Source organism: Phaenicophaeus curvirostris, chromosome 20 (assembly GCF_032191515.1).
Source record: "Phaenicophaeus curvirostris isolate KB17595 chromosome 20, BPBGC_Pcur_1.0, whole genome shotgun sequence".
Taxonomy (NCBI): Eukaryota; Metazoa; Chordata; class Aves; order Cuculiformes; family Cuculidae; genus Phaenicophaeus; species Phaenicophaeus curvirostris.
This window is the reverse complement of record NC_091411.1, coordinates 8788632-8801831: the sequence shown is the minus strand read 5'-3', so window position 1 is coordinate 8801831 and position 13200 is coordinate 8788632. Positions and strand designations below refer to the sequence as shown.

The 13200-nt window shown below is 38.6% G+C and overlaps 1 protein-coding gene across 4 annotated transcripts in view; it reads left to right on the top strand.

Annotated features, from left to right (window-relative positions):
• AK8 (adenylate kinase 8) overlaps positions 1-13200 on the top strand; it is a 79394-nt gene that overhangs the window by 31840 nt on the left and 34354 nt on the right. For all 4 annotated transcript variants that reach the window (XM_069873261.1, XM_069873260.1, XM_069873264.1 and 1 more), the window contains 4 exons: positions 1173-1244; positions 2029-2229; positions 5114-5245; positions 7906-7995. In XM_069873261.1, coding sequence (XP_069729362.1) covers positions 1173-1244; positions 2029-2229; positions 5114-5245; positions 7906-7995 — 495 coding nt within the window. The remainder of the gene's footprint in view (positions 1-1172; positions 1245-2028; positions 2230-5113; positions 5246-7905; positions 7996-13200) is intronic.

Genomic DNA, 13200 nt, shown 5'->3' with positions numbered 1-13200 from the left:
CAAACTTAGCGAACTCTACTCCCCCATGCAAAGAGGAAACATCATGATTTTAAGAGTGATTTGAGAGGAACATTTGTTTACTAGCAAAATGCTTAGAGGCAAGACCTTGACAGCTGCCCTTGCCATCTAGAAGCAGCGTGTTGTCCCAAATGAATATAGTTAAAGGACTTACTTAGAATGTACGGAATTCTTATGATTGTGTGGAATGCAGTGTAAAGTGATAAACGTAGAGCTCGCCAGTGGATAGTGAACAGAATGTTAGCAAGCTTGATGAAATGTCACTTTGGATTTGATTTGGATGAGATTTGACTGCTAATGAAGAATTCAGAATCACTGCTATAGAGTTAGGCAAAAATGTTTAATGTCTAGTACTTGCATGTATTTTTAATATAGCTAATAACATCTGAAGTTGAGTTTTGCTCACAATTATATCTGTGCAACCAAGACCTGAATGAGAATCTTAAAGCTCAGTCTGTCTAGTTAATCAAAAAGAAAATTGAGAGGAGATGAGATTTATGGTGTACGAGTACCTTAATAGGGAGAAAAGCGTCTAAAAGAGCTATTTGATACAGAGAAGAAAGGCTGAAGAAGAAATTGTTTGAAACCAATAATCAAATAGACTGAGAATAGTAATTAAATTACAGTGTTGAACTGTGGGGATGATTAGCCAAAAGCAACCCAGGGAACTGAGAGATTCTCCATCTTTTGATGCTTTCTTGTCAAGTTTGACACTTTCCTGTGAGGTTATCAAAAATAAGTTTCACCACTCTCCGTGCCAAAGTACCTGGGTGAAAAGTAATTGTGATAAAGAAGAGGATTGGTCTCAAGTGATCTGTGGGTACATCTGTCCTCAGCTCCAGGAACAACGTGGAGCGAAAACCTTGTTCATTGGTATGGATGAAGGGGCAGCTGGTACTCATGGGCCTTGGACTGGATTAATGTATATTTTATTCCACTGTACTGTTTAGGAGGTGGAGCAAAATTCTGATTAAAAGCAATGTAAGGTATTTGCAGGTAGAATACCAGGAAAGGGAATGAGGCAAATGTGTTTGAAATACATTCATGCATCTTTAATACTAGGATGCATCTAAAAGTTACAGGAAATAAAGCAAGCAACTAACAAGAGCTACCCTTTCTCCCTTTTTCTTCTTTTTTTTTTCCTTTGTGCCTAGTTGTGCTTTATGCTCCAGACACTGTGCTGATTGAGAGGAACACTGGGAAAAGAGTCGATCCCTTCACTGAAGGTGCAGTATGTATGTTCCCGATCTCCACTAGAAACTAGAGTGTTGCTTGTATGCCATTATAATAGCAGTGGGATTAAAATTTAAGTAGTGTCCTTAGAACTAGTAGGAATTTATATTATGAATTTAAGTTGTTTGGAAGAAGTATTTGTTCACATTGCATTATTTTCCATGCCAATCAAATATGGGAAAATGTAAAGCTGCAAAGCCTGCAAACAGTAGACTATGGCAGTACAGAATATTTGAATGTATCCATATGAGCTTACAATTTGCTATACATCTTTGCTGGATCCTGTTGGGGTTTTTTTTCTGAGATGCAGATGTGCTTTTAGGTATCTTCCGTTAAATGACTGTTAGCCCTGTGCTGTCTGTTGAGTATCATTATCAATCATCCATCATGAAATAAAATCCTGACATTGCTCAATAAAAAAGTCACATTGGATGTTTTAAGAGTGGAATTGGGAGGGACATTCTTAAGTAAAGAAATGGCTTTTATTTGCTATAAAGAAGATTTGCTTATCGAAGGTCTTAAGATTTGGTCTTGAAATTTGGAGAGCTCTCCCCATTCCTGGTTCTCACTCACGCTGCTGTCTCGGCTGCATGGGTGGCAGTTACCTTGGCCATTTCCAATCTCTGCATCTGCGTTGAGTAGAAGTAGCGAGGGAAGTGCACAGGTTACTGCTTGTGCCACAGTATAAAGCTTGAAGACTGACCTTGATTTTGCTTAGGAGCTGAGCAAGATCTATTAAATCATCCTCTTAGTTCCTAATCAGCGTCTAACTTCTAGAGGTGTACCATACGACTTTCAACTGGCCAAGTGACCCGCTGGTACAGCAACGCTTGGTGACCCCAGAAGATCTGTCTGAACAGGAGATGTCGAAGAAACTGCTGGAATATCACAGAAACTTCCCTGGGGTTTTCCGGATCTACCAAAAAGTTTTGAAATCGATCAATGCAAACCAGCCTTCTGTGGATGCCCTCTCACAGGGTAAATATGTACTTTTATGGCAAATCTGATAGTTGATAAACTCATTTGAAAGGTAATTTCTAGCCATGAGTGACAGTTTGTAGGATTAGGATTAGCCAGCACGGATGGCTCCCAGCTGAGTTGTGTCCTCTCTAGTACAGCGTTTGGGCTGTTCCTGGTAATTAATTTACTGGACTAGAGTTAAGTGTGGACGAGGTGCTGAGGGACATGGTTTAGTGTTTGATAGGAATGGTTGGACTTGATGATCCGGTGGGTCTCTTCCAACCTGGTTATTCTATGATACTATGATAACTGGTAGATTTTAGTTCCACAGTCCTGGCAAGGAGCAGCTGACTTGCTAGAACAAATGTCATGGTTATTTCTGCTAGAGTCTCTTCTAAAAGGCTGCATTATGGCACAATCGTTCATCTCCCAAAGGGCTAGTACCTTCCACAAGTCTGATAACAAGAAGCAGGAGTAGTTCAAAGCCAGCAACGTTTCATTATTTGAAAGCTGTTTTTGCTGGGAGCTTTTCTGTTCGACGATTCTTGTTTGCCTTTGCTTGACTGTAATGCAATCTGACTTTTAATGTTGGCTCTTCAAGAAGAGAATAAGGGAACTGCCAGAAAGACCAATTGATAATGTACTTTGTAGCTGTCAGTCTGTAGATGATCTGTTATATCCCAGTAATTTTGCATCTCAAAAAGGTCTTTTTTTAATAACAAGTGCTGCACTTTTAAGATAAACAAGTAGGAAGTTTATATTCTGAATTTACACATTAATTACCTCTAAATTACTTAATTAAATTTAAAAGTTCATATCATCATTCATAAAGAATTCATGCCTTGAATTGTAAATAAAAATGTGAGTGCCTGAATATTAATTATTATTAATTAATAATGTAGTGAGATAAATTGAAAACCGGAATGAAAAAATCCTCTCTAGATCTTTTTTTCTGCAGTGCATCAAGCAGCCAGATTTTTTTTTAAAAGAATAATTAGATGTGGAGACTGTCTAGGGGATCATTACTCCTAATTAACTTGGTTATTTACTGCAAATTAAGCATCATTTGTAAGCAGGGTGCTTTGCCTGTAATGTTTGTGCTTTTCAATACACTGGGTTGTGGAAAATATTCAGAATAACTAGAGCACTCCTTGTGTAGCTGATACTCGGTTTTGAGGAAGTTATGCAACAAACACACTGTTTTCTCATATGATTTTCCAGGGGTTTTATTAAGTATTTTTATTGCTACAGATAGAGTTAACAAAGAAAGAGGAGCTGTCTCATCAATTTGATTAGTATTATGAATTATTTCATGCAATTATATAATTTTGTAAACTCTTAAACTTCAATGCAATTACTGCTGACGTATGCTAGGATGTGTGACATCAAATCAAATCGTATGGTGTAGTATCCCCAGACAGTTTACGGCACTGAAGAAGGAGATATGTATGATCCCACCAAATAGTTTAGGTCCACTTGCTAGAAACCACAAGGCTGGTGTTTGCTGGAGATGCTTCTTTATTTTGAGAAGATTTTATAAGGATAAAGTGTCCAGCAGAGAGTCCTCAGAAAAATTGTTAGTATACAGCAATGTGTTAACAGTGGTAATTAAAATGCTGATACTTATGATGTTTGGTTTAGTATTTGATAGGAATGGTTGGACTTGATGATCCGATGGGTCTTTTCCAACCTGGTTATTCTATGATTCTGTTCTCTGTCAGTCCTTTAGTGTTTGTTTGTTTTTTTTTTAATATGGGCTTATGATCCATACATACATTAAAGTCTAAGCCAGCCCTATTTGTTAGGCTATAATACCACTGTATTACAAGGACGTTTTAGTCTAGAGAGTCTCTTCTTTGAACTGAAGATGTCTGGGCTAACATTTAATTGTATCCTTTGCAATGAGAGGAAACCAAAGCCTGTGTAGGTGTCCCCGTGCTGCTTTTTTTACCAGGATACAGAAGAATGAACATTTGAATCTATCATTCCTGGAAAGCTTGAGTTGCTCTCTTCACTCTTGTTGTTAGTCATAAAAAGGGCATGGGCAGCAAGAGTGCGTGGCTATGTCCAAATATAATCCTAGTTTGTCCTCGCTGCCAAGCTGTGTCTACTTTTATCTTCTTGGTGATCTACCAGGTTCTCTTTTGAGACTGTAACAAGATTCAGAGCTCTACACTGCAGCAGTATTGATGATGCTTCACATGTCCCATGGTCTTTCCAAAGATCTTACAATCTGTAAATTGACCTGAACGTAGAGTTTCCTACACAATACAGAACATAGAAGAATGATGTCCAGCAAACAGAGTGGATTTGGACAGGGAAGCTCTAATATCCTTTATATATTATGTAAAAATGATGGACAAAATAATAAAATCATACTTGGTTTTGTGTTGTCAATGCCGTACTGTGCCATGAGTATGCTACCAGTCTATAATATTGTAATTAAAGGTCTGTTAATCACACAGAGCTGGATAAATGTCATATTAATTTAACATCCTGAGTTCTTATGGGTAAATATTTGTTCAGAAACTTCAGAAAGTATTAAATGTAATTATAACCCTCTGTAATTTGCATGGCAAAATCTTACCTATCAAGGAAAAATTACTTCTGCTAAAAACAGCATGGTAAAAGAGCAATTATTAATTGAATTCGCTTTTTAAAATGGTTTGACATCTACTGATGAAAGAAAGTATAGGAGTGTGATGATTGTGAGATTTCTGAAGTGCTTCTCAGTGTAAGTCGTTGACGTGAGTCCTGATTTTGGTTGGAGCATCCAGATGCTTCACTGATAAAATAAATTATGATCAAACCTTTTTATTTTTTTAAAAAAATATAAGTTTATTCAATGTTTGTATTATTATTTTAAAGAAACTGTATTTCTTGTCTTTCTCTCATGTTCCAGTTCTTACCTATGTCCAAACCCAGCACCGATCAGCTGCCCCCTTTACTCCACGGGTTCTGTTTTGTGGACCCCCAGGCAGTGGGAAGAGCCTGCAGGCAGCACTAATAGCTGAGAAATACAGTCTTGTCAACAGTAAGTTCTCAGTAAATACTCGCTTTCCTCAATTCCCCCTTTCTCTCTTTTCGATCATTTACCTTTTGCTGTCTGTCTTTCTTACTTGCTCATAAAATTTCTGTTTGTCCATCGCTGTGGATCTCAGATTTTTGAGGGAAGTGAACAGTATTTCAGTGAAGAAATATAAACCAGTAGAGCATATATTCTGTGACAAACCAGCTCTAGCATTTTTTGAGTCATCATTTTTTGTACCCTTCCCATCAGTATTTTTCCACGTGTTGGATTCCTGTAGTGCTCTGAATTCTTCTGTGGCTCGGTGGATCATGAGTAATGCCCTTGCAGTTTCAGCTGTCTGACCAAAATAGGGGCGCTTCCACAAGAGAATTTACTCTGAACTTTAATGAAGACTCAAGTTCTGTGCACCTGAAGTAAGGTTTTAGAAAAGGAAGCAATTATTTAAAAGTGCATTCTTTTTCTTTTGCAAAGGAGGTCCAGAAAATTATTGAATCACAGAATCACTAGGTTAGAAAAGACCTCCAGGATCATCGAGTCCAACCGCTCCTATCAACCACTAAACCACATCCCTGAGCACGTCATCCACCTGTCTTTTAAACACCTCCAGGGATGGTGACTCCACCACCTCCCTGGGCAGCCTGTTCTAGTGCCTGATGAACCTTTCTGTGAAAATTTTTTTTCTGATGTCCAGCCTGAACCTCCCCTGGTGGAGCTTGAGGCCATTCCCTCTCGTCTTGTCCCCTGTCACCTGGGAGAAGAGCCCAGCTCCCTCCTCTCCACAACCTCCTTTCAGGTAGTTGTAGAGAGCAATTAGATAGGAGGCTTGTTCGCGGTGAACTTGCTGATGTCCACTAATACAAATACCCAGTTTAGTGATAGGACCAATGCCATGTGCATCCATGTTCTGTAATGTTATTAAAGAATTTTCACCAGACAGTGGGTAACTCTAGGCTTGCTTTATTCACAACTCAGAGTTGAGCTGTTTATGCTATCAGTTATTTTAATATTGGTGTGATTTATAATTTCGTATTCAAAATAAATATTTGTAGATTTATTCAAAGCTGTGGTTTTAAGAATTGTGTAATTGGCTTAATGTAAAATAAAAAATGTTTGAATGTTTTAAAGGAAAATTAACTTTTCATGTTTCTGAATTTTTTTTGAACTTTATTTCTAAAACTGCGAGTTTGATAGTGGTTTTATCTAGGTCAAAATTTGCATTTTTCTTAAATAACTCCTATATGAGAGAATTGCAGCTCTTTTTACTAGATGCCAAATACAACTGCTTTACCAATATGTAGAATTTTATCTTAAGTACATTTTAAACTAAATATTAGAAGAATTAAGTATTTAAAACAGAGTTGGAAGTCCATTGCTTTTTTAGAACGATATTCAGCATATAGTATGATTTCCAATTAGGCCCTTGGGATTGAAGCACAGGCTTAAAAATTTAATCCTGTGTTTAAATAGTCTCCTGAATTGGGTCGAATTTCAGTGTATACGTTATCAGTTGTCTCAAACTGGGGCTGATGCACTGAGCTTCTGTAACGCTTTTACACCATTTATTGTGAATATGAATTTGCTTCTCCAGGACAACTAGTGTCTGCTAAAAGTTGTGTTCATCCCTCAACAATTAAACATTTAACTTCATCAGCTTTGTCCAAGGAATCTTCCTGCGGAGTCTTCTCCCTCTTGTTTTCCAAACAGCGTGATCAACGGCAATAAAGCAGATGAAAGGCCTTGATGCTTTTTCTATTAAAGACAACGCAGCTGTAGATGTTGGTGCTATGGGTTTCAGAAGAAGTGGAATCAACTTCAACTGATTAATCAACTCCAACTGATTAATTGAAAGGACAATTTCACTTATCTCCAGATGAGGTCTTACAAGATAGGAATAGGAAGGCAGAATAACTTCCCTCAACGTGATATCTAACAATTAGCAGAACCGACTTGAAACTGGGACTCATGATGTTGTGTAACCTCATCAAGCCTCAGTTCCCCCTCTGTAAAATAAGGGTCAGCTCTGATTTATCAGACTCACACAGGACACTGAGACTCAGTAACTTTGGTCAGAAAGTGCTATCCGAGCCCAAAGTAACAGTATTTCATGCACAACTGTCCTGGCTAAAACTTTAAATGTGCATCTCCTGGTGTTCTCTGTATTTGAAGTCCATGATAATATTGCATTAGCACAGTTTTTTAAATGTAATTCTTACATGATCATTAAATGATCCAGGGAGTCACTTCCTCGAGCTGCATATTACCCTGTGCCTCCAGCAGTGCAGTTCAGCTGCTGTTCAGCAGGTGTAACTTTATTCAGTAATTATAAGTTTATAAAAAGTGGAAACCGCTAGCAATCCCTTGAGTTATTATTTCAGGAACATATTTGATTAATATATTTCTCTCTATCTCTGTTTTTAATATGGTCTTTGCCAAATGTATTCTTTTTTATTCCGTATTCTCCCCTACTCAGTCTCTTTGCTTTTTGCTCTGCTTGGCCACAAAAAAAATAAATAAATCCTAGCAACAAACCCCAAACCCCTACAACTTGTATTTTATTCAGTGACCTTATTCCAGTATGCTCCTTCTGGTGTTTTTTTTCTTTTCTTTCTTGCTTCCTTTTTAAAATTTAACCTTGTGTCTTTTTTGTTCTTCCTTCCTGTTAGTTTGCTGTGGGCAACTGCTAAAGGAAACTGTCGCAGACAAGACAAAACTTGGAGAACTCGTTAAGCCTTATGTTGACAATGGATCCCCAGGTAGGGACATCCTTGTCTCATTACACTGTGGTTACAAATTTGTGGCAAAAAATAAATTGCGAGTCAATTTTTATTGGTCAGATTCTAATCTGAGTCACATCAGAGTAATCTGGAAATGAATTCCATATATTACGTGTGATTTGTAGCATTGCATAACAGAAGTTCTATTTCTAAGCTCTTTGAGATTTTCAAAGCAAATAGTTGACTCTTCCAGTGAAATTTGGATTTGTGCGCACATTCCAAAATTAGAATTCCTTGGTTTTATCTCTAAATCAAAATTGGAATTCTGATATAGATGTATAATTTAAAAATGTTTAAACTGTCATTGAAAGCACAGGTTTGTGTTGCATTTTTATTTCAAGTGGGCTATAATAAAGTCACTGCTTTTACATGTGACTTTTGACTTTTAGGGTGCTACGGTAGATTCCTCTGCTTTCATGCAAATATTTTAAACTTAAAAAATAAGGTTTCTTTGCACTTCATTTCTATCAGCGTTTTTGGTTGCAGGAGGGGAACTACCACAAGGAATATCTAAGCATACTTTGCTTTTGGAAGGCTCTGCAGTGATTTCAGACAAATCATAAATACTGTAAGCTCCTCAGGGCAGCAGCTTAAACTTACATGTTTGTTAGCTGTCTTGCACCAGGATAGCTCTCTGTATGTGGTGGGTATTAAAAATGAGGAAAGATCTGTAGTTCTAAAGGATAAGTTGTGTTTCAGGAGGATGGAAGTGTGTTTATTTTACCAATTTACCGTGGCCTGGAAGAGGAACTTCCAGTCCTGTTCCTGGGAACAGGCCAAATGGTTACCAGTGGAACAAGTATAAGGAGATGATTTTGCTGAAGATGGAGAAGTCTCGGTTAAGCATCAGTCTTTTGAACAGCCCCTGAGCAAAGGCAAATCTTCATTGTCTTTTTTTTTTTTTTTCTTTGTGGCAAGGAAAGCTATTTGGTGAGAGGGAAAGCTTGAAAGTCCCCTTTTTTTGCACAATAGCTTTCTTCTGAGACTGAATTACCCGGATCTGAAACATGAGCCTATAAAATGAGGCTCCTCTGATACCTCACCAAGAGATTCGGGGCTTTTCTAAGCATTTCAAAAAAGACCTTTGGCAGCCTGCAGCTTTGGGTGCCCCATCCCTCCGTCAGTCACTCTATCAAGCCGCGAGGGAATACATCGTAGCTCTAAACATCACCTCTAGTGATGGGTCACATTTATTCTTAATCCAGTAACTGGGTTGGTTCAATGCATCGTTTTTCTGTGGCAGCCACCAGGCTAGGAGCTTACGTGGGAACGATGGGAATGGAAAGCATGAATCTCGAGCCTGAAAGAGAGAAGCTGGGGTGCTCTGTAATGTAGGCGTAGAGATCTAGGAGAGGATTTTCTGATGGAGAGATACTGCTTATCAGAATGGCCATTTAACTCCAAGGCAAGAGATCGTAGCATACAATAATTGCAATGTCTCCTAGATCTTTATGTATGGAAATAATGTATTTGTGTGTACAGTCTGATTGACCCAAACGTGGCTACTTGTGCGTGAAGTCTAATTCACACGTGGAGGTCATCTTAAGCTCTGGGCCCCTGTCTCTTTCTTGGGTATCCATTAATTTCAGAGTTTTATGTATACACTGTAATTTCACTTGCTTCTCTCTGTGGAGAGCAGCCACTGTAAATACCTCACTCTCTCAGTTTCAGTTATGGCTGAGCTGGGAGCTTGGCTGATCTATTTATTCAAAGATAGGTCCTTTATGAGCTTTCTTTACTAAAATGCTCTTTATGTATTTTATAAACTTCATCTTAACCATTAAAGTTCCTTAAAGGAGATACCGAAAGCATTCCCGGTAGAGTAAAATAATTGCACAGATTGTAATTTTTAGCTAGTCCTAAAAATGTGCACTTCCTTACTGCAAGGGAGCTGCTCTCATTTCAGGAAAATGAAATTGAAGTTGTAATTCGTTTCTCCCTCCAAATTAGAAATTATTTCAGATTTAGATAATTTTTTTTTAAAATATAGCATGCAACAATGAAGCTGTACAATGCTTCTGAATATTTACAGTATTCATAACTATACTTCTGTGCATTGTGCTAAAAAATTTCTCCTGTAGTTTTCGTTTGTATGAACGTATGTTTTATTTGGTGGCACATACTACAATATTAAGGGGTGACTAAAAGTAAATATTATATAGCAAGATGAGAAATAATAAGTTCTGTCATTTTGCTAATCCTCCTCTCCCAGGGATAACAAAGAATGAATTTACATTAGTAAACACTAACAAGAATTCATTACTGCCCTCACAAGAGGCTTGGAGAAAATGACAGAACAATAGGGTACTGAAGAGGAAAGATGAGCGAAGGATCCTTACTCCTTAGATACAAACAGGTTAATATAAAGGAAAGATTCTAACACTATTATTGACTCTGTTCTGTTTCAAGAAAATGACATTAGTTTAGTCAACAGCAGACAGTGCTGTAAGGAGAAAAGCAACTAGAACTTCAAAATATCCATTGCATTTCTAGTTATGTACCAAGTAAGGACAGTTGTTCCTTTGAGCAAGGAAGCATGCGAGTGGTGCTGTTGCAGAAAACCCTGGAACCAAAGATGGACCATGAGAAATGTTGCTTTCACACCATTACTCATCAAAATGAAATCAGTGCCATAAAATCTTGAGGGCACGCCTCTTATATTCTTAAAGTGCTTGCCCTGGGGACTGATCACAGTGGGGTTTCCCTTCTTGTGGGCACAATGGATTGCATGTAATTAGTCATTTAAGATATGCCAACGGGGTATGTTGTGGTGTCATAAAAAGGCTCAAACCCTGGCCTATTCAAAGCCAACTCATTGTTGACGGTGTCCACTGTCTATTCCATTCTAGTTTGGGTTGACTAGCTCAGATCTCTTCTTGGGTTTAGAGTCATAGAATCACCAGGTTGGAAGAGTCCCACCGGATCATCGAGTCCAACCATTCCTATCAAACACTAAACCATGTCCCTTAGCACCTTGTTCACCCGTCCCTTAAACTCCTCCAGGGAAGGTGACTCAACCCCCTCCCTGGGCAGCCTCTGCCAGTGCCCAATGACCCTTTCTGTGAAAATTTTTTTCCTAATGTTCAGCCTAAGGATTCACAAACATTCTTTGTATTGTTTTTTCTGTAATGCTCCTTCATATATACAACATGTATTTCAAGAACAGCCCAGACGAATCTATTATTCACCCCAGAAGGCAACTTGGTGCATTCCTGTTTTGTGTATTTTCTGGTGTTTGCTGTCTCATAAAGGCCTCATGTCTTGCTTTATCAAACTTCTCAGTTTTGCAAAGGTGATTTATTTTGCTTAATGAAGGTAGGTAGTATAGATATTTTTGAGCCCATTAATTTTTTAATTCCCAAGACATTCTGGTCTGCCGTTGGTGCCCACTAGATATTCAAAAATGCGTTTTCAGTGGAAAGTTCAGCAACCTGACTGCTTTTTTGTTTGTCATAAACATAGAGTTGTTCCTTGGACAACCAGGCTGAAATGCACAGGCTTTTCCTTTAGGATATTGTGGTTTTCACTGAACAGGAGACAATTATTGCTACCTACAGTCTGAGCAGAAAGTTACCAGCATTGCAGTCTGATACCAGTCTTCTGGCCATTAGCTCCAGTTGGTTTAAACCTTGGTCAGTAATGTTAAATTTAGCACATACCATTTGCTTAGGTGGCTATGAAGAATTCCGTTTGGAGTGGGAGGCGAGTGTAGTGGCCAGAACCCTTCCCTAGACAGCAAGACAGCTCATATAAATGAATTAATTCTGTTTGGTTCCCTCTCAAATGTTAGGAAGAGTCTGTTCCATAGACTGGTCCTTCCCTTCTGGTAATTCAGGCTGTGCACAACCGATGCAAGTATAAATAGCCCATTCATAGAGCCCACTGGCTTGATAAAGACCTTTATGCAGAATTCATGTCCCCAGGCTGCTGTAATTCTGAGAAGGGCTGGGCTGGGATCTGGACCTGTCCCATTGAAAACATGGACATACATTAATTTAAAAGTCTATCTTCAGGATCTACCTTCACCCTTTTAAAAGTGTCTGTCAGAATTTGATACCCCATGAGGAAAATAAAAACCCTGCAGAAAGCATTTCTGCTTCCCTCACCCCTCCAGATGTCCCTGGGGTTTGCCCCTCGAGATGGTTGCATTTTATTAATGAAAATAGAAGCAGAAACATTTTGGCTTTTGGGGAATAAAATAGGAAAGATCATCAGTCAATTGAGAAGAAATGTGCGTGTCCTTCTGCCTGTTAAATTTGTTGTGCTTTCATGGTGAAACAGCTTGGAGTGGTCACTGCTATTTGATGTGTCTGGTTGCAAAGCTGCAATAAATGGAGCCAAATAAAAAGTGAAACAACACGCAAAAAAACCCATGAAGACCAAGGAAGGGAAAGAAACCACTCCAAAACCAGTAAGATTCCCCTTTTCAGCTGGCAGAACTGCTGTTACTTTGGGTAAATGTTTTTTCCACCCTAATGAAGATTCAGGAGGTAAAGGGAGCTGATTCATGGAAGAGAACATTGCACCGATTGCAGCCTGTTAGAGTCAAACGCACACAATCTGTGTTATTTTTTCTCCTTCCTTCTTCTATTTTTTAAGTAGCAATATCTAAAGTTGTCCCCAATGGCAGTCTGTATGTGGGGGGTAAAATCAGGAATTCCCTAATTTCTTCTATTTTCTAATAAAACCTATTACTGTACAGATGTAGCTTTCCCTCCTCTCCTCCCTATTTTAAATGGGAATGGTTTTCAAGGGGTGCTTTTTGGCGCGGCCTCTGAAAGTTGGGGTCCCCTGGTGATCGTGATCACAGCCTCGCTGAAAGCGCTTGGGGTTTATTTTTTGACATCAAATTAATATTCTCGTCACTAAGCGCGAAGCAGAGATTTGACAATAGAGCAGCTTCCTCTTTGTTAAAAACTTGCAAAGAGTTTGCGAGTTGAAAGGCTGAGTAAATCTTTATATCTGAGGAGGTAAGCTTAGTGTTATTTCTTGGTTTTAACGGTGCTGTACTGGCGAGCCGCAAGCTGTCTGAACATTGGAGAGAGACCCTTTGGGAGCTCCATTGGTTTTCAGCAAGTCTTTGCATGCAGTGTGTTTGTACTAGCTGAAGACAGCGCATGGCTCTCTAAATAATTTACAAGTTGATTAATAGACTCACATGGGTATAATTAGAAGAGGGAGAGA